The sequence below is a fragment of the Cervus elaphus genome, chromosome 6 (assembly GCF_910594005.1).
Source record: "Cervus elaphus chromosome 6, mCerEla1.1, whole genome shotgun sequence".
Lineage (NCBI taxonomy): Eukaryota > Metazoa > Chordata > Mammalia > Artiodactyla > Cervidae > Cervus > Cervus elaphus.
In genome coordinates, this window is record NC_057820.1 from 42891832 (window position 1) to 42913895 (window position 22064).

Here is a 22064-nt window from a genome sequence, read left to right on the forward strand (position 1 = left end):
TTTGAAGGCAGAGTCCAGCACCACATATTACAAGCTGAGGACACAACCAGCTCTCGCATGGGTTCCAGTACTCACAGATAAAACCTGACATAAGAAAACACACGGGGAGCAGGCGGTTATGCGGCTCCAGAAAGAGGAGCGGTTGGCAACAATTTGTCCTTTAAGCTTGGCACCCAAGACCACACCGGGCCTGTGGCCAACCGGGACACAAAATCTCCACGTGGGGTGTGGAAAACGAATTGTCCTTAAAAGAGCTTCGCAAACCGCAGAAGGATCAATACTCCGGTCTCCCAGACCCACGAGAATATAATGGATTACACAGGAGGCCATCGCAAAGTTGTTGTGAAGAAGTATGACTATTCGGACTGCGAGAGCCAAGGGCCAAGGGTGTGGGGGAGCTGTTCTCACTGCGGGCGATCCCCCAAGGATGGGGTGCACGCCGCCCTGGGGAGCAGGGGGCCGAGCATCCCCGGGCCCGCGCCGCCCCGCCCGGCCCCGCCAGCAGGGGCGCGCTCGAGCCCCGCGCTCCCGGGCGGGGCGGCGCGGGCCCAGCGGCCCCGCTCTCGCCGCCCCGGGGTGTGGTTCCCGCGGCCGGGTTTAAAACGCTGGCCCGCGGGGCCCGGCTCACTCGCGCTCCCGCCGCCGCCGCCGCCGCCGCCGCGCCCCGCCATGGAGCGGCCCCCGCTGCCCGCCCTACTCCTCGGCGCCGCCGGGCTGCTGCTCCTGCTCCTGCCCCTCTCCTCTTCCTCCTCTTCGGACGCCTGCGGCCCCTGCGAGCCGGCCGCCTGCCCGCCCCTGCCCCCGCGGGGCTGCCAGCTGGGCGAGACCCGCGACGCGTGCGGCTGCTGCCCGGTGTGCGCCCGCGGCGAGGGCGAGCCGTGCGGGGGCGGCGGCGCCGGCAGGGGGCACTGCGCGCCGGGCATGGAGTGCGTGAAGAGCCGCAAGAGGCGGAAGGGTAAAGCCGGGGCAGCAGCCGGCGGCCCGCTGGTGAGCGGCGTGTGCGTGTGCAAGAGCCGCTACCCCGTGTGCGGCAGCGACGGCGTCACCTACTCCAGCGGCTGCCAGCTGCGCGCCGCCAGCCTCAGGGCCGAGAGCCGCGGGGAGAAGGCCATCACCCAGGTCAGCAAGGGCACCTGCGAGCAAGGTGGGCACCGGCGCCTTCCCCGTGGGTCCCGCCCCGCCCCGCTGAGAGAGCCGGGCGCCCCCTGGCGGCGCAGAGCCGGCAGGGCGTCTGCGGCCGGCGCGCCCGGCTGATTCCCGCCGCTCCTCCCGTGGGCATCCCAGGAGACAGGAGCTGGGGGAGTCGGCGGTCGTGGGATGCCGCGAGGGAGGGATGGGCGACGCTTCCTCTTCTCTTTTTTTTTTTTTTTTTGGTAATTTTATTTTGAGAGTTCGGTGCATGCGCCAAGAAAGTGAGGACTCGTGGAGCGAGCGGATATATAAAAAAGATGTCCCGATACCATAGACTCACCCGTCCCCAAAGCCCACCCGGCTCATACTAACAACTGGCAAATCGATTCACAAAAGCTGCCCCCACTCTTTGGGGAGCCCAGAAATACATTTTCGCTTCATTCTTTCTTGGCTTGAGTGTCTTGATAGCGAGGAAGGCAAGAGATAGGGGAAAGGAGTTTGATGACGAAATACAGAATAAGGCCTTTCAGAGAGAAGTCTCGTGTTTGATGAACTAGATTGTAAGAATTTTAAAAATTAGATTTCATGGTTTCTCAATGTTAAGGGAAATAATTCACTTACTGGACGTTACAGATTCTCAAACAGTAATTTAAACTATCTAGTTATTTGTGGGTTTAAAAAAAAACCCTCTTTAAAGATGTCATATATATTGTGAACCTTATGACCATTTTGTTTTTCTTTCTTCTTCCTTCTTTTCTTTCTTTTTCTCTCTTTTTTTTTTTTTTCCTTTGAATAATTTGTCCCTAGGATGCACTTTTCAGCAGGAATGCGTTTGAGTTTATATTTGGTCGTTTATTTTATTCCAGACAAGTCCAAGCTTGCCATAAATGAAAGGGGAAAATAAAGAGAGCCTGGACTTCCAAAATAAAAGGAGGGGGCTTTTAATTCTCGTGTCTGAAATAACATTTTCCATAGAAAGCAGTTTCAGGGGAAAGTTAGAAATCCAACCTTGGCAGCCCCATTCCTGGTCCCAGCCAAGGCAGAGAAAGGGAGAGAGGAGGCAGTTCTCCTGAAATGTCAGAAGCAGTTGCTCCTTTAACTCAGCTCAGACTTTCTCCAAGCTCCCCAAGCAGTTATTTTGTTAGAGTTTTTCCCAGAAGTCCAAATGGCAAGTAGGTCATCTGTGGCTGATTGAAAGCCTTAAGTAGTGTAACCAATGTTAACTATTTATATTATCATCACCTTAAACTTAGAAAAACCGCCCTGCAAGGTAATCCACATGCTTTTCCAACAGAAACAGGCATTTGTTCCTTTGGATCTAACTTATCGGTCATACCATGAAAAAAGAAATGCGCATAGTTGGAGAATTCATTCCAAGTATTGACATTTTTCTTACACATTCCAAGGGGAATTTTTCCCCACAGCCTCCAAATCAATGGAATTTGCCTTATCAGAGCAAAAGGTTAGCTAGAAGATTATTTAAGTATTACGGTCACTTCTAGCCTGTAGCTAGTTTTATTCATCTTCTCTCATTGCTATTTACATCTCTAAACACTCACACAGTGCAACTGTAAAATATTTAGACTGATAGTCATGTAGAAGTAGTCATGTAACCTCATTATCATGTAATCCTTGATCCTCAGCATTTCTCCAAACTTTAAACGTCATGAGGATACAGACCTAGTTTTCCTTTATGTTTGGGAAAATGTTAAGAGAAATAACTTCTGAAACTGGAAACCTTGTCATAAATTACTCCCCCCACCCAATCTAAATTTAGAGATAAGGAGTCTAGTGCCTGAGACCATTTTATAGAAAAAAGTCGGGGAGAGCAGAAAAGAATGTGAGGTCCACCAGAGTACGTTTCCACAGCAGAGATAAATGGGGCTAAAGCCAGATGTAATCTGTTTCTCCTGACTCCTGAAGGTGTTCTGACACATCATAGAAGCAAGCCCATCAGAGTGCCTTTAACCTCTGTGCCGTTTAGTACTGGGGCTTTGCAAAGAATAGAAATGCATTCTCCAGGTTCTTCAGTCTAGAAAGGGTTCTTCTACCCTCAGAAGAGACTTGAGTTATGCCTCCTCAAGTACTGAGATGGAGAGGGCATCGCTGTTTGTCTCGCTTAACCTGCGTTTACTGAGAGCATGTGGCAGGTGTCGGCACTCTTGCTAGATGCTATGCCGTTGAGGATGCACAGAAGAAGTCTGGTCTTGCTGATTAACAAAGTTTCCATACAAGTTACAGACCTGTCACCCAGAGCACTTTCCCTGGAGCCCTGGAGAACCCTGATCTGAAAGGTAGTGACCTAGTAATTTCACCTAAGACTGTCATCATGAATTTAGTGCCAATAGATCTTATTGAGGTCCCTGAAGCCATGAGTAACTAGAAGAGATTTGAAAATTCAGTTTAATAAAAAGTTAATAAAGGGACTTCCCTAGTGGTCCAGTGGCTAAGACTCTGTGCTCCCTATGCAGAGGACCTGGGTTCGATCCCTGGTCAGGGAACTAGATCCCAGTTCAGTTCAGTTCAGTCGCTCAGTTGTGTCCGACTCTGCGACCCCATGAACTGCAGCACGCCAGGCCTCCCTGTCCATCACCAACTCCTGGAGTTTACCCAAACCCATGTCCATTGAGTCGGTGATGCCATCCCGCCATCTCATCCTCTGTCGTCCCCTTCTCCTCCTGCCTTCAATCTTTCCCAGCATCAAGGTCTTTTCCAGTGAGTCAGCTCTTCGCATCAGGTGGCCAAAGTATTAGAGTTTCAGCTTCAGCATCAGTCCTTCCAATGAACACCCAGGGCTGATCTCCTTTAGGATGGACTGTTTGCTGCAAATAAGAGTCCACATGCCACAACCAAGACTTGGCACAGCCAAACAAATAATTTTTTTTTAAAAGTTAATAGAGATGCCAAGATGTGTAATAAAATCTCACAGGGAAGAACACCATGCCTCTTTATTCTATGTCTTGGTTACTCTTTTTGTGCATAATCCTTTATGTCTGAGTTACTTGGCAATCCCTTGGTCCTTGTGTCTCATTCCCTCTTCTCCCTCAGAATTAAGTTTTCACTTGTAGAATCAGAATTCATTCTTATGAGTCTTTCTTTCTAGTACCTTTGTTGTTTGCTATTATTCCGTCGTAAGTCATGTCCGACTCTTTGTGACCCCATGGACTTCAGCACACTAGACTCCACTCTCCTCCAACATCTCCTGGAGTTTACTCAAATTCATGTCCCTTGAGTCAGTGAGGCCATGCAACCAACCATCTCATTCTCTGCTGCCTCCTTCTCCTTTCGCCTTCAGTCTTTTCCAGCATCAGAGTCTTTTTCCCATGAGTCAGCTCTTCACATCAGATGACCAAAGTACTGGAACTTCAGCTTCACCATCTGTCCTTCCAGTGAATATTCAGGGTTGATTTCCTTTAGGATTGACTGATTTGATCTCTTTGCTGTCTAAGAGATTCTCAAGAGTCTTCTCCAGCACTACAATTTGAAAGCATCAATTCTTTGGCGCTCATCCTTCTTTATGGTCCAACTCTCACATCTGTACATGACCACTGGAAAACCCATAGTTTTGACTATACGGACCTTTGTGGACAAAGTGATGTCTCTGCTTTTATATACACTCTCTACATTTGTCATAGCTTTCCTTCCAAGGAGTAAGTGTCTTTTAGTTTCATGGCCGCAGTCACCATCTGCAGTGATTTTGGAGCCCTAGAAAATAAAATCTGTCACTGCTTCCACTTTTTCCCCATCTATTTGCCATGAAGTGATGGGATCAAATGCCGTGATCCTATGCCATGAATTTTATGAATGTTGAGTTTCAAGCCACCTTTTTACTCTCCTCTCAACCTCATTAAGAGGCTCTTTGGTTCCTCTTCACTTTATGCCATTAGGGTAGTATCATCTCCATAACTGAGGTTGTTGATATTTCTCCACTGAGGTTAGGTTGTTGATATTTCTCCCGGCAATCCTGATTGCAGTTTGTGATTCATCCAGCCCAGCACTTCACATGATATATTTTGCAAATAGGCTTCCCTGGTGGCTCAGTTGGTAAAGAATCTGCCTGCAATGCAGGAGAACCAGGTTTGATTCCTGGGTCAGGAAGATCCCCTGGAGAAGGGAATGGCAACCCACTCCAGTATTCTTGGCTGAAAAACTCCATGGACAGAGAAATCTGGTAGTCTACAGATCACAGGATTGCTAAGAGTCGGACACAACTGAGTGACTACAAATAAATAATAATTTGCATATAAGTTAAATAAGCAGGGTGACAATATACAGTCTTGTCATACTCCTTTCCCAATTTTGAAGTTGTTCCCTTGTTCCATGTCTGGTTCTAACTGTTACTTTTTGACCTGCAAACAGGTTTCTTAGGAGACAGATAAGGTGGTCTGGTACACCCATCTCCAAGAATTTCCCAGTTTGTTGTGATCCACACAGTCAAAGGCTTTAGCATAGTCAATGAAGCAGAAATAGATGTTCTTCCCTTGCTTTCTCCATGATCCAACGAGTGTTGGCAATTTGATCTCTGGTTCCTCTGCTTTTTCTAAACCCAGCTTGTACGTCTGGAATTTCTCAGTTCATGTTCTGCTGAAGCCTATTGAAGGATTTTGAGCACAGCATTGCTAGCATGTGAAATAAGCAAATGGCTCAGACAGTAAAGAATCTGCCCGCAATGCAAGAGGTTGGGGTTTGATTCCTGGGTCAAGAAGATCCCCTGGAGAAGGGAATGGCTTCCCACTCCAATATTCTTGCCTAGAGAATTCCATGGACAGAGGAGCCCTGGCAGACTACAGTCCATGTGGTCGCAGAGTCAGACTGTACTGCGTGACTGACACTTTCACTTGAACATTCTTTGGCACTGCCCTTCTTTGGGATTGGAATGAAAACTGACCTTTTTAGTCCTGTGGCCATTGCTGAGTTTTCTAAATTTGCTGACATATTGAGTGCAGCACTTTAACAGCATCATCTTAAAGGATTTTGCCTAGCTCAGCTAGCACCTCTAGGACCAAGTTAAAACTACCTAGCACTTCACAATAACTCTTATTTTGGCCTCTTCTCTCCAACCAGCTTTATGGCCCAGCCACAGTAATTGTTTGCTCTTGGCTATTGTTTGCAGTCTCACCCTCACTTATCTTTCCACTCTTGGAACTCTTAGCCTTCAAGGATCAGCTAGTATCGCTGTCTTTATGAAACCCCCTGTCTCTCCCCTCCCCACCCCTCCTAATTATGTTCTTGTCCTTCTTCAACTTTGTGTAGGCTTCCAGGCATCTTTTTTTTTTTTTTTAATGTTCTGAGTCTGTTTATACACTCTGTGGGGGGTGGAGGGTGTTACTTTATTTTTTATTGGGGTAACATTGGTTTATAACATTAGATATATTTCAAGTATACAACATTATACTTCTACCTCTGTATACCCAACAGGGTGCTCATCACCAAAACTTTTGTTTCCACCTGTCTCCATACAGTTGACCCCCTTTGCTCATTTTGCTGTCTACCCCGCCCGACCCGCTCTGGTCATCGCGGCTCTGTTCTCTGTAGCTGCGTGTTTGTTTATGTTTGGTTTGGTTTGTTCATTTATTTTGGGTCTTGCGGTTTTTTTTAATTACACATATAAGTGATATCATACAGTATTTGTCTTTTTCCTTCTGACTTATTTCACTTAGCACTGTACCCTCCAGATCCATTCCATGTTGTCACCAATGATAAGATTTAATCTTCTTTATGGTTTAGTAATATTCTATTGTGTGTGTGTGTGTGTTTGTGTACCACATCTTTATCCATTCATGTGTCTCTGGGCACTTAACATTGTTTCTCTATCTTCGCTATTGTACCATTGTAAATAATTCTGTGATAAACATAAGGTGCATATATCTTTTCAAACTTTGTTGTTCAGTTGCTAAGTTGTAACTGACTCTTTCCAATTCCATGGACTGCAGTATTCCAGACTCTTCTGTTCTCTGCTGTCCCCCAGAGTTTGCTCAAATTCATGTCCAATGAGTTGGTGATGCTATCTAACCACCTCATTTATCTTTTCAAATTAGTGTTTTTGTATTCTCGGGGTAAGTAGCCAGAAGTGGGATAACTGTATCCCATGGTGGTTCTATTGTTAATTTTTTGAGGAGTATCCGTATGGTTTTCCATAGTTTCTGCACCAATTTACATTCCCACCAACAGAGTACAAAGGTTCCCTTTTCTGCACATCTTCACCGACACCTGTTATTTCTTGCCTTTTTGGTAATAGCCATTCTGACAGGCAGGAGGTGATACTTCATGGTGGTTTTGATGTGCATTTCCCTAACCATTAGTGATGCTGAACATCTTTTCATGTGCCTATTGGCCCTCTGTATGTCTTCTTGGGGCAAACACCTATTCAGCTCCTCTGCCTTCTAGCTGATATTTATTGCACATGGACTATGTGTGTGTGAGTACAAGGCATTCTTCTAGCAGCATAGTTAAGACGCTGAGCTCCAGAACCATACTCCCGGGTGTAAATCTTAACTCTGCCACTTACTTAGCTTTGAGCATGATCCTTGACCTCTCTGGGCCTTGGTTCCTCACCTGTAATATAAGAATTATAAAAAAAAAAAAAAGAATTATAGTCATACCTATCTCTTAGAACTGTTGTGAAGATTCAATAAGATGATCCATAGAAAGCACTCAATGAATATCCATTGTTGTCATTTTTCAACTTAAAAACAAGCTCTATGAGGGAAGGGGATTTTCACTCCCTGTTCTCTCCTCAAGGGCCTGAATCAGTGCCTGGCATTAGTAAATGCTTTGAATATATGTTGAATGAATGAATATATGAATTTTTAGGTGCTCTTTCTAGTCTCAGGGTAAGCAGCCTTGAATAAGATAGACAAGATCCCTCTCTCATGGCATCTACCATAAACTTTAAACACAAACAAATAAACAGGTAGTTTCACATAGTATGTGCTGTGAAGAATGTACACAAGGGAAATAGGATAGAAACGAAGGGTGGATGAGCAGCTTCAAGTGGGGGTGGGCCAAGCCGTGCTGAGGGCCCTTGTGAGGATTCCAGCGATGGAGCAGAGCTCCTGGGAGAAGAAGGAGCTCTTCAGTTGGTGTAGCGCCTTCCATTGCCTAGAAAGGGCTCTTGGAATGTCTGTCTTCCCCACTAGACGGAGCATCCTGAAAGAGGGGCTGCATCTTGACAACTCTCCCTCCCCAACAAGCACAAGTTGGTTCTCTATGTCACTGAGTCTGTTTCTGTTTCATAGATAAGTTTGCACCATATTATAGATTTCACATGTAAGTGATATCATATATGTCTTTTCTCTTTCTCATTTAATGTATATGATCATCTCTAGCTGCATCCATGTTGCTGCAAATGGCATTATTTTGTTCTTTTTTTTATGGCTAAGTAGTATTCAATTGTATACATGTACCACATCTTCTTTTGAGGCTTCCTAGGTAGTTCGGTGGTAAAGAATCCACCTGCCAATGCAGGAGAAACTGGTTCGATCCCTGGATTGGGAAGATCCCCTGGAGGAGGAAATGGCAACCCACTCTAGTATTCTTGCCTGGGAAATCCCACTAGCTGAGGAGCCCAGTGGGCTGCAGTCCATGGGGTCACACAGAGTCAGACATGACTGAGTGACTGAGCGTGGACCATATCTCCTTTATCCTTCCGTATGTCAGTGGACTCAGATTTCTTCATGGCTTGGTTATTGTAAATAGTGCAGCAATGAATATTGAGGTGCATATATCTTTTGAATTATGATTTTCTCTAGATGTTTGCCCAAGAGTGGGATTCCTAGGTCATATGGTAGCTCTATTTTTCATTTTTTAAGAAACTTCCCTACTGTTCTCCATAGTGGCTCTAACAGTTTATATCCCACTAACAGTGTAAGAGGATTCCCTTTTCTCCACATACTCTCCATCATTTATTGTCTGTAGACTTTTGATGATGGCCATTCTGACTGGTGTGAGGTAGTACCTAACTGTCATTTTGATTTACGTTTCTCTAATAGTATTGTTGAGCATCATGTACCTATTGGCCATCTGTATGTATTCTTTGGAGAAATGTCTGTTTAGGTCTTCTGTTCATTTTTCGATCGAGTCATTTTTTTTGTTGTTGTTGTTAAGTTGTATGAGCTGTGTGTATATTTTGGAAATTGAACTCTTGTTAGTTGCATCACTTGCAAATATTTTCTCCCATTCCATATGTTGCTTTAAGATTCTTTTAGAGGAAAGTAGTCCAAAGAACAAGTTAATATTTCTTCATGGTTTAGAAATTAGTTATTAAATGGAAGGTGCCTGACCTACTGTTCTACCATTCTTCAGGAGACAAATTAACAGGCTTGGAATTAAATAGCCAGGAGGCACTTTTAGATTACACACAAGTAAGAACTTGCAGTAAAAGCTGTTGAATACTGTAACGTGCTCTTGTGGGAGTCAGGAGAATTCTGTTTCAAAGATTCTTTCTTATGAAACTGAGAGATAACCTAAGGGAAGAGGGGAAGTGTCTGGGAGATGATGTTATAAGGTTATAAAAGGTCTTTTAAGACGTTTTACGTTCTAGACATATGAGATGGAGTGATTGAGCTGAGAAGGCATTTATTTAATGCCCTTAAATATGCTTTCCCATCTTTCTCTAGAGCTTACCCTCTGGATTTATCATAGACTTGCCTTCTAGAAGAAACTGCCTTATAAGGCTCTCTTTTGTGTAGTTTAGTGACAGAACTCCCTTGAATAGAGTCCAAGGCCAGCCAGCCTTCCCTCATTCTAAATTCCTCCCCCAGTGGATAAGATTATGGTGCTTCCTTCACTTTAAGCTACCCCACAAATGATCTCACCTCGTCTGAGTTTTTAACTGTAAGACAAATAACATCTTGTTTTTAGCCAACTGTTTGGGGGTAAAAAGAGAACCTTGAAATATGTCAAAAGAACTTTTATGCCAGGGAGCATATGAGTATAACCTTCTTTTGTAATTTAGATCAGGAGTGGCACTGTTAAAAAGCTTTGAGATGGAAGAAGACTTTGGAAGATTTAGGAACACGTTAATGAATGAGCCTGGTTATGTCAGGAAATTTTAAAGTTTTTCCAGTGAGTCCTTTACTCTTTATGAGGGGCATAGGAGAATGGGAAAGACTATAGAAATACCCGAGGGAAACTTTGCCAAGCCTGATCTATGTGGCTCTTTCAGGCTGATTTAAGACCACCACCCCACCAGCATCCCATCACCTCCATGAAGCCTCTGAGAGAAGGTGAGGTGGTCAGGAAAAAGAAAAAAGGTTGATATTAGCGGGGGGAGTGTTTATTTATGACTTAAAAGTAATGTGTGAAATAGTTGAATTTTGTTTTATCCCAAGTTGGATTAATGGCAAATGATCCAATGCCTTTGAAAATACTAACTTCGGCTCCCCTGGGGGTCTAGTGGTTGGGAATCCGCCTGCCAGTGCAGGGGACACAGTTTCAATCCCTGGTCCAGATGCCAAGATCCCACACGCCATGGACATCTGAGCCTGTGTGCCACAACTACTGAAGCCCGCATACCTAGAGCCTGTGCTCTGCAACAAGAGAAGTCACTGCAGTGAGAAGTCCTTGCACTGCAACAAAGAGTAGCCCCTGCTCGCTGCAACTCGAGAAAGCGTGCATACAGCAACAGAGACCCAGTGCAACAGAGACCCAAAAATAACTTATTAAATAAAGGAGCTCAGAGTAAATGGACATGGATTCCCGAGGCCCGAGAAATTTCTTCTTATTCTAAATAGTGCTTTTTAAATATTTAACTTGTTGAGTTTGACCTAACCATCCTGCAAAGGAAAGCAGGGTTGGGTTAATCAGAAATAGCTGATGCCTGCCAAGAACCCTGCCTCCTCAGTGCCTCCACCAAGTCACGGGTCACAGAGAGGAGTCGTGCATGAAACTGCCTGGGTCCGAAAGCAGGGCCAGGTTGCAAAGTTTGTCTGAAAAGTAAGAAAGGTTCAGACCAGGTAAAACAGACCTAGTAACCCAGGGTTGACAAAGCCCCATTCAGATGCTATGAAGTTACTTACAGAGGAGTGTTGGCAAGGCAGGGAGAATCAACATGTCCAGACTAGAGTTTACCACTATGAAAAAGCCACCCCCCCAAAAACCTCAGAATAACATTATATATATATATAAATTAAGATATATATTAATTATATATACTTAAATTAGTATATATAGATTAAGATATACTATTACATGTAAATTGCGTAAGTGAAGGCACAGTGTATTCTCCCTACTTCACAGAATTATTGCAAAGGTCAGATTACAGAATGGACATGAAATCATTCTGTAATACTGAGCAGCACCAAGAAATGTACAGAGCCATTATTGATGAGTCTGTGGACTCCTCTGGGCCAGAACTCTGCAGAGCGCCTTGTAGGGTGTGATAATGATAACCCGTATTTGTTTCACGCTTTACTGCAGGCTCCCGGGGATGCTGCCTCGGAAGCCACAGAATGGCCTTGGGAGGTAAGGGGAGCTGTTGTCCCAGCTTCCAGACAAGGGAACTGAAGGTCAGCGGTCACACAGCCAGTAACTAGCAGTTTTAGGACATAAATCTAGGTATTCTGCAGCCTTGCCGTTCACAGCGTGGTTTGCAGACCAGTGGCATCGGCTCTCTGTATATCTTGTCCTTCTCTTCTGTGAACCTGAAATTATTTCAAAGTTAACAACTTAAAAGTGGTTCACAAAAGTCAAACTCCTGGGTGTGAAAAAGTGTTAGGAATACCTTAATGAATTTATCTTACTTCTCTTTTCCTTTTGATGAGTTAACAAAAGGGATATAAGATACATTCCTGTCTAAACTGCTCTGAAAGAGCTTTTCCACTAGCATAAAAGAGAATTTCTATACGATAAGAGAGTTGATGTCATGGTTCAACTGGCTTTTTGTGGTAGTGTGGTGCAACTTGTAATAAATATGTTACATTCAGTGAAAGATGGTATGCCTTCTATGAATGGATGTCTCCAAGGGGACTTTGTACAGGTCCCTGAGTGCCCAGTCTAGAGTTGGCCCTTCCAGGGTCAGATGGGAAACGTAAGAGCAAGCCTCTTCAGTTGCAGCCAGGAGACTCTTTCCTAACCACTGCACTACCAGGGAGGTTCCTCACCAAGAGGCTCTTAAAGATCCAGTATGCTAGGAGCAGCTGGCGTGAAGATTCTCCTAAGCAGGACCTCTTGGGAGATACCGTTTGTGTGTGGTGTTTGGTCATTGGCCAGGCCTTTCCGGTAACTCTGAGTAGGGTATAGGAGAAGATCCCTAAGAAAACCGCCAACACACTCAAGTGTGGTCTTTCATCTGAGGTTTCAGCCACGCATGCTGACTGAGGCCTGCCCCTCCAGCACAGAACCATCAACATCCCTGGCTGGGATAATAATATTTACTCCATATCTCAGCAGTAGTTCATCATACATAGGTCCGTATACTCTCTTTAGGGAATTTGCACTTTTAGGGACTGGAGCGTATTTTTTGTCAGTCAAGTGACAACTTGCCGAAGAAGAAAAATCCATGTAGGAGTTTGAGGACTCAATTAAGTATAATCCATTGTGACTTCCTGAGAAAGAAAAAAAAAAAAGAGCACTTTAATAGTCTTAACAGGCAGAAATGCAGCTGACTCCAATCACCCTGTTCTTTCATATTGTTTTTCTTGAGGAGGGGATGACTCCAGCTTTTTTGGAATCTTGTCTTTTTTCCCTGAGTGAGAGAAGCTCAAAGACATCTCATTTACATCCAGGCAGATTAGCAGGCCGGTGGTCAAGTGGCTGAATTGAGAAAGCTTCAGATCTAACATCTGTTCAGCAATTTTCTGGCCTGACCCCAAGCATGGGAGAAAAATTTTTATCAAGAAGTGGATCTCCTGGCACCTTCAGAAGGTTTTGAAAGAGACCACACAGAAATGAGGCTTTAGGAATCTGTCGGAACAGCCCACGCCTGAAGGATGCAAAGCCCGCTTCTTCTCCGTGGGAGCTTTCAGAACTTTCTGCTCAGGGAACAGAAATCCAAGAGTGAATTTCAATAGCAGCTGTAGCAATTACACTGCAGCCCTGGCTTCCAAAGGACCCCTCAGGAAACCGTGGAGCCTGTGATCCTGGATGAAGGGCTTGGGTGGCAGCGCAGACCTGAGTGAGAGGAGTCGGGGCGAGGGACCCGTGCAGTGAGGCCGCTTATTAGAGATGTGCAGCCCAGCTGGAGAGGCTGGGCCGGAGCGGAGATCAAGATGCTGCCTGAGTTTTGACGGGTCGGGACTGTGGAGCCGGAGGCCCCTCTGTGCTCAGGGGTGTCTCAGATCAGAGCTGCAGAGCAGGAGGCAGAAGCTGATCCAGCTTGGTTCTTGCTGCATCACTGAGCCTGTGGTTCATGAGAAGATAACTGTCAGGGCCGGGGCGGGCCTGTTCAGGACCCAGCCGTGATGTGGGCAAGTTGGCAGCCCCCTCCTGCAGCCCTGCCTCATCTGAGGCTTCTTTCTTTTCACCTGCTCTGCCTGGCCTGTCATTACAGGCCACCCTTTTATCCTGTCTGATGGAGTGCAAAGAAGGGGGGTTTTCTTTCTCCACCTCTCAGCCTTCTCTTAGCTACAGAGCCTGGCCAGCAACTTTATAAATGGTGCGGTCTGCTGGCTTCTCCCTCGACTCCATCCCCAGACTCATGAGCCATCGCCTGGCTTCTCGCAGAAGATGGTGAATAAGTAAACACTTGATATCCACCCCTAGAGGCAGCCAGCTCAGCCCACATCATGCAGGAGATGGCTGTCCCTTCTTGTATTGACACTCCTTTGGGAGGAAGCTTTCTCAGTGTTTTAGGAGCCTAATCCATTCCATGCATCAGCCCCACACCCTGTGACCCATCTCAGGCCCAGTCCAGGGTGTGGGAGAACAGGCATACCCCCTGGTGATCGTGGGTTTAACAGACCCCCAAGGCTGACCCCAGGTCTGACCCTTGTCTTCACCTCTTGTGACTGTGCTGGTCACACAGAAGCCAGAACATGGCTGATTGTTTGTAAGGAAATATAGCAGAGTGGTCAAGAGTGTGGACTTGGGGCTCAGACCACCTGAGTCAAAGTCCTCTGCCACTTAACTGTGTGACTCTAACTGCCTCGATTTAGTTTTCTTACTTTCAAAACAAATATAATAATAACGTCTGCCACTTGGGGTTATTGGGAGCTTAAGTGAGATTCATGAAAAGGCCTGGCACCTGGCGTATAGTAAAGTCTCATTAAATACAGTTTCATTTTCATTGTTATTGGCATCATAAACCCTGGTATGAGTTAGTTTATAAGTGCCTTGACTGTAACATGTGATGTCTCACTTTAACCAATCCAGACTATCTTCAAGTGAGATCTAAAACCAGTGTTTAGATCTCTGCAAACAAAAAAAGCAGGATGATGTTCTTATAAACAAATCTGTGGAAACTTCCATTGAGCTTTTGTTCTTGTTCTTCAAGGATTCCAGGGCAGGGAGTCCAAATGCAGACAGTCACATGGGACCCCCAGGATGCTGGCCAGAGGGTTCACTTTGTTTTCACAGCACGGAATATTTCCATGTTCCAGCTCAGATCACACACAGTATTTCCTAATAACATCTTTTACACGTAGAGGAGGTTTTGGATTCAGGAGACACTCAAATTCAGTCATTACTGGTCTGTTTCTTCCATGAACATATAGGAAATGTTTCACGGTTTTGTTGGTTGGTTCGTTTTTTAGAAACGGAGGTACTGTCTCCAAAGAGGAGGGTGAACCAGAATCACAGAGATTGGCAGAGGAATAGTATGATCGGTATCCATTATGTACATATTGGGTGTTATCCTTGACGTTTAGAGACTCATTGGTAGAAATAATAAAATCTTTTGCTTGTGATTCATGTATCTCTGCTTTGGCTTTCACATGTAGCCTTGGCAGGAGCTCATTTTAAAAAATGAAATGTTTAACTATCAATGGGCATATTTAGCCTCAGGAAGGTACCCACTTAGGTTGGTTCTCTGTATCCATCTGAAAAGTGATAACATCCACCTCCCAGGATAGAGGGGAGAGCACAAGAAATGAAGCTGTGGAGAAAATATTTAAGAAGCTGGATAACTTTTCAGATTCCCCAGGCATTAGGAATTTTGAATAAGCTGACAGAACATCGGGACTAACGCCTCTCCAGGAACCTTCTACAATGGTAGTTCTGGACCTCAGCTGGACACCAGATCACCTAGGGAATTTTATAAAATGCTGACGCCTGAGTTCCAATGCCAAGATTCTGGTTTCAGTGGTTTTCTTGTTACCTGGGCAGCGAGCCTTATATAAGCTTCCGAGATGATTTTAAGGTCCAGGCTAGGTTCAGAACCAGTGTCCTAAAAAGACTTACTGTGTCTTTGAGGGAGCATCGTTTCCTTGGGATAATTATAATAACAAGAGGCCAATTATGCTCAATTTATCCAGCTTCTAGTGTTTTACAGCGGGGTGACTTTTCAGGCTCCCTGATACATGGTAGGAAGCGAAAGCCCTAGAAAACATGGTCACTGGATACAGTACAAGCAGGCTGACGCTTTGGCGGCTTTTTATCTCCTCGACTGTTCGAGCGCCATAATCTGAATCTACAGAATGAAAATGTTCCTGCATCCATCAGTACTGTTGGTAGTGATGAAAGTTTGAGTAACACAGTGCTTTAGGTATTCACCTAAGTCTACACAATCCAGTCTCTCAGTCGTGTCGCTGGAACTTAAGTTCCATGAGCTCAGGGCTTTTTTTAATGTTTTGTTGAGTTCTCAATGGTATTAGACTGCAAAGTCCCAGTGGGAGACCAGAAACAAGAAGGTGGAATGTCGTCTTGTTTGACCTCAGCTGGGGCCTCACGGTTTTTGCCACTCTGTGCCAGTCCAAGGATGAGCTTATTTGGAGGGGGGGGAGGGTATATTTAACTTAAGAGCACATCATGAGAAACGCTGGGCTGGATGAAGCACAAGCTGGAATCAAGATTGCCAGGAGAAATATCAATAACCTCAGATATGCAGATGACACCACCCTTATGGCAGAAAGTGAAGAGGAACTAAAAAGTCTCTTGATGAAAGTGAAAGAGGAGAGTGAAAAAGTTGGCTTAAAACTCAACATTCAGAAAACTAAGATCATGGCATCCGGTCCCATCACCTCATGGGAAATAGATGGGGAGACAGTGGAAACAGTATCAGACTTTATTTTTCTGGGCTCCAAAATCACTGCAGATGGTGATTGCAGCCATGAAATTAAGAGACGCTTACTCCTTGGAAGGAAAGTTATGACCAACCTAGACAGCATATTAAAAAGCAGAGACATTACTTTGCCAACAAAGGTCCATCTAGTCAAGGCTCTGGTTTTTCCAGTGGTCATGTATGGATGTGAGAGTTGGACTGTGAAGAAAACTGAGCGCCGAAGAATTGATGCTTTTGAACTGTGGTGTTGGAGAAGACTCTTGAGAGTCCCTTGGACTGCAAGGAGATCCAACCAGTCCATCCTGAAGGAGATCAGTCCTGGGTGTTCATTGGAAGGACTGATGCTGAAGCTGAAACTCCAATACTTTGGCCACCTCATGTGAAGAGTTGACTCATTAGAAAAGACTCTGATGCTGGGAGGGATTGGGGGCAGGAGGAGAAGGGGATGACAGAGGATGAGATGGCTGGATGGCATCACCGACTCGATGGAGATGAGTTTGAGTAAACTCTGGGAGTTGGTGATGGACAGGGAGGCCTGGCGTGCCGCGGTGCACGGGGTCGCAAAGAGTCGGACACGACTGAGCGACTGAACTGAACTGAACCGATAAATACATTTTAGCAAGTAGGTGGATTTGCACATATGGAACTCATGAATGATGATGATCAGCACTGTTGGGAAGGGTCAGATCGTGATAAGCCTTAGGGAACTGCCAGGGTTTTTGAAAGCAGAGCACACGCAGGGGTTATGCATCCTTTGCTTGGTTCTGGTGCCTAGAGATGCTTGTTAAACAGGCACTTAGAAGATTATTCTTGGACTCTTGACCCAGGTTAACAAACATACATGCTACCCCTGTGTTGACTGTCCCCGTGGCCAGTCTCTAGCTGCCCTGCACCCACCTGCAAGCAGGACTCCCACTCCACAGGCCCTGATGCGAAGTGCAGATTTCACTGAATCTTCACGGGGAGGAGGCAGGCCCTCCCACTTTCCCCCCCAGCCTTCCCACCAGCTGACCCCCTCATGCCTTTCCTTCCCTCGCGCAGAGCCAGGCTCGAGGTATCATCCCTCACATCGCCTGCAGCCAGGCCTCTCCTCCCTCTCCAGGTTTATGTGGAGCAGTTAAATTCTGCCCTGGCCTAACTGAGCTCACCCATCACTTAGCTCAGGAAACAAAGTTTGCCTGATCTTCACTGTCATCAGAAGTGGAAAATTATAATAATTTCCCTGTCAGTCATGTCAAGTGCCTGCTTTTTGTCAATGCTGGGCAAAGAGCCATCACAAGGAAATTTGCAGTGAGGAAAAAGATAATGCCTTTTCTCTAAGGATCCCACGAACCTGTGGTCCAGCTGGTTTGTGAAGTGTGGGAAGGCAGAAGTGGCAGTTAGGCTAAAACAAAAGAGCTCCTTGTAAATCTGGTCAGTAAGAATGCATAGGCGCCGAGGATACACACAGATACATGTACTCACCTCAACTCTTCATCATTGGAAGGATGTGTTTTCTGTGCAATTCATACTGGAAGGGAAAAGATGAGTGAAGTTACATTCATGTTTGTGGCCTAAGAATACATCATAACTACAGACTTAAGGGCTTGTAAATAATATACTAGGCCTAAAGATATAATATAAAGTTAGTTATTACTTTGCCCAAAGTGACATTCTGGAGAGATGAGTGAATTTTGTTTTCGTTGGCTCAGAATTGAAGAATAGAATATTGATTCAAAAGAATCTTTAAGATGGTGTTTAAATACTTCGGTAACACTAAGGAAAAATATGCAATAAATTCACCTTGCCCTGGCAATATGTAAAAGCACAGTTTTAAACAGGTGCAATGACCTTTTGAGACCAGGAGGATATATTTTGCAGTTGTTTAGCTTTTTGGACAAGCCACAGTGGGTTATAAATTCTAGACTTACATACCTTGTTAATTAAATTAATTTCAGCTGTGTGTTTTAGGAATGTTAATTCCCAGAATTAAATTTCATTTTCAATAAAGACTTTTTTTGTTATTTAAGAAAAATATTAAATAAAATTGTAGAATTCATTGAAATCATTAATGCTTTTATTCTACCAAGTTCGTGTTTTATTATATTTTATTCTAGTGTTTTTCCAGGCATATGTTATACAACCATTTTGACAGTATTTTTTGCATCTTGTTTTTATTTATAATTATTTTCCATATGTTTAAAATGTTTTATAAATATTTATAATGTGCATAAGCATTTGAATGAGCCATAATATATTCCAGTTTTCCTCTATCCAAAATAAAATTTAAATTCACATCTTTGGATTTATAGATCTTATTTCTTCTGCATTGTTTCTTTAGACTAGATCCCAAATTAGACTTACTTATTCAAAGGTGTGAAGATTCTTTTAAAATGTTGATATATATTGATATTGATGGACTTCAGTTTAAAAATTAGTCTCTCCAAAATAATTTAAACACATCTTCTAAAAACAAAAAGCCAAAAGCAAAACATTTCACTATGCCATTGAAATTACTTTTTAATTCTCTTCAGATTTGGATCATACTTGTGACAGACCCTCTCTGATGGCCTGGAGACCGTTGGGAGTTGTTCCTTAAGCCCTATTTGGGATATTTGTAATGACTGGCCAAAAACCCAAGGGCCCTAGTTTGCATCCGAGACTTCCAGGCATCGAGAGTAGACCAGATCAGTTAGAACTCTGCTTCCATCACTGAACTGGGATTTATAAAAAGTCCGTGCAGCCCTGCCAGTCTAGCTTGAAAATGTTGCAGTGGCAGGCATCTATGTGAGACGTAAACAGTAAAAAACTGTGAAATTTGGAAGGTTTGTCTTTAGTATTTTTTTCACAGAAGAAAAAAAATAGCCTTCACAACTCTGACTACATACAGTCAAATACACATATAGTTGATTCTTAGCATCTCTTTAAATACAAGTTCTGTGCATAATACTGAGACCATGGTTTGACCCCTGTTTCGTCTCAGGGTGAGATGCACTGTTCCTCTCCACCTCTCCGGGAGAGCCTGTGGCCTGCTTCACTTCATAAAACTGGAAAAGGACCTACTTACAACATTTTACTACACGTGTCCTTGGAGCTGTCCTTGGGTTCTTAGAGACTGGCAAAGCCTCGTTTCTTTTTTCCTTAAATCCTTTAATCTCCAGCACATTCAGCAACAATAGTCCTCTGTAAGGCAGTTATTCCAGCTAAGAGAGTAACTTAACAGTGTAGAAAATATATTTATAAAATGGAAAAGCTGTGTGTGATTGTTCTGATGGAATTTTTCCCATATTTGACTGGGAGAGAGGAATACTAACAAGACCTTAATTCAGCATAGCACAGTACAGTTATAAGAATTTTCACATAGGTGCACACATATAACACCTTTTTAATCCCCACCAGAACCCTGTGGTGTGTTGTCCTCACATTATATATTAGGCAACCATGATTCAGTTTGAGTGCCCAAGCAGAGCCTAATTAAGTGGGAATCCAGTGAAGCAAGGGTTTCAGTTGAGCTGTTGTGTCGATGGACACACATGTGTACCCACATTTAAAGCCACAGGAAGCTAACATTGAGTTTCAGAGACAGCTAAACATAAGAAATATTTCATTCCAGTTCTTAATCTGTGAATTTCAGTTTCCATTCCTAAACTTGTGTCTCCTTTAAACTGCCTGTATTGCTAATACGCTACAGTTCCACAATTTTCAGTTACTCTGATTATTACTAACATATGGAAATGCATATACTTGTGCTTGTTTTGTTAAACCATATATGTGTTTTTTAAGAACACTCTCTAGAGATCCTAAAGCTGTTGCTTTAGTAAATAACTGAAATTCAAGGTTTGGCAGTAGCATCTGTCTAATATAGCATGATATAATTATTCCCCAAGTGCTGGTGATTAACTTGGTTAATTACAAGTGATCCAATTCCCAAAGCAAGCACACTGCCTGGATCCATAAGCTTTGCTCAGTGAAGTAACCAACCAATGTGCCGTTCAGTGTTCTGAAGAAAATGCAAAATAAGTTAGAAAAGGTAACCAGGTAAATCTCTGCTTTCACATGTTTTCTAAAAAAATAAAACCAACATCACTGAAGAGCATGAGAACAAATTTCTAATCAGTTGAATAAAATTGAGTCTCAGAGAGATTTCATATTTTTTCTTGTGTCACATGCCTTCATGTGGATTTGCTTCATATCTCTGTGGAATGTGTTGGTTTTAGATCTCTAAAACCAACAGAGTACATCATAAGAACTAGAAGATCTTGACCTCTGACACACACTGCCAAAAAAAAAAAAGTGGGAAATAGTAGGTGCCTCATGGAAGCGTGACATTTATCTCAGACTGAAGAAATTCTTAGGCAGAGGTGAACGCTTGTCAGCCATTTTCTGAATCCGTCATGTAATTATATTTCAGTTTGTAAATACTTTTAGGTTATGTGTACCTGATGTGAAAGTGCCATTCTGTGCCAATTCCTACAATGGTTAAGGAGATGCTTGGAGTTGGGGAAGGGGCAGGAAGAATGATAACCCGAAAGGGCAACAGTTGGTCTCTCAGTAAGGAATGTGTTCAGCCAGAGTAACACAGAAGCTGGCTTCAGCGGCTCCCTCAGAAGGCGTTTAGTGGCCTGCGGAACGGTCAGGTGTAGACAGCTGTTGGTGAGGCTTTACCAGCTCAACGATAACAGCGTGGAGGACCCAGGTTCATTCTTTGTGCTCTGCCGTCCTTTGTGTGTGGATTTTTACCTCATGCTTGATGGTCACAAGGAGACTACAGTGCCTCCGATCACTGAGTCCTCATCCAAGGCAGTGCCTGTCATATGTCCCATTCTACCAAATGAGCAAAGGGTTCCCACACACTCTCCTCTCAGCAAACGTCTGCTTCATTGGCTGAAGACGGGTCACTTGACTACCTCTAGCAGCAGGAAAGACTGAGAAGGAGGCGATTAGGGCCTACCTGAAGTGTCTGCCAGAGCTGGGCAGCAGTTTTTAGTCTTAGAAACAGTTCACTTAAGGGATGACTTCAGTGTTTGAGAGTCCACAGACCCCGTCAGAGGTCACTGAACAGTAATCAATTACCAATCACTTTTGAGGAGCAGGTGATAAAATAGATCATGACTGAAAAAAAAAAAAGAGCTTTCTAGAAAAATGTCATTCCCAAAATTCAGTGGGAAGAGGGAAGAAGTCGTATATGAAAGGTGCCAGAGATCTTCGTAGAGACCGTTTTGAAAGAAACAATATTTCACTCCTTAAGTCTCTTTAACTGAAATGATGGCTAACAGATTTGTGAGTTTGTGCCTTATTTGCTTTAATATGTGGAACTAACATAATGTTAGTAGGTCAATTAAACTTTAATTAAAAATAATAAAATTTAAAAAGAGAGGATATGAATATATGGTATTAAGAATAAAAAGGAGAGGGCAAAACTTATGATAATTTTTTATAAAAGTATTTTAAAATTTTAAAATAAGCTAATCTGAGAAGAAAACAGTCCTGATTATACGTTGACTAAATGTGTGGTTATATTACTTAACCTCCCAGGCCTGTCCATTTCCTCACTGTGAAGTGGCGCTATCAAGGCCTGTATCCAAGGGTTAGAGTCAAGGGAAAGAAATGAGGTAATGGATTTGAAGGCTTTTTGTAAAGCCCTATATGAATGCAAGATTGTATTCCCTTTGATCTCACCAATTACTATAACAACAACTCTCAAATATGCCCAATTAACTACCTTGTGTACATTTGTGTCAAATGTCTACTTTTTAATAGGCCACCCTGTGTATACCTTCCCTTCAAATCACTACCA

At 43.8% G+C, this 22064-nt stretch overlaps 1 protein-coding gene across 1 annotated transcript in view; it reads left to right on the forward strand.

Moving 5' to 3' along the window:
• The first annotated feature begins 558 nt into the window (after positions 1-558).
• Positions 559-22064, forward strand: part of IGFBP7 (insulin like growth factor binding protein 7) — a 74657-nt gene continuing 53151 nt past the window's right edge. Inside the window, exon 1 of the mRNA XM_043906664.1 lies at positions 559-1144. Coding sequence (XP_043762599.1) covers positions 670-1144 — 475 coding nt within the window. The 5' untranslated portion in view covers positions 559-669. The remainder of the gene's footprint in view (positions 1145-22064) is intronic.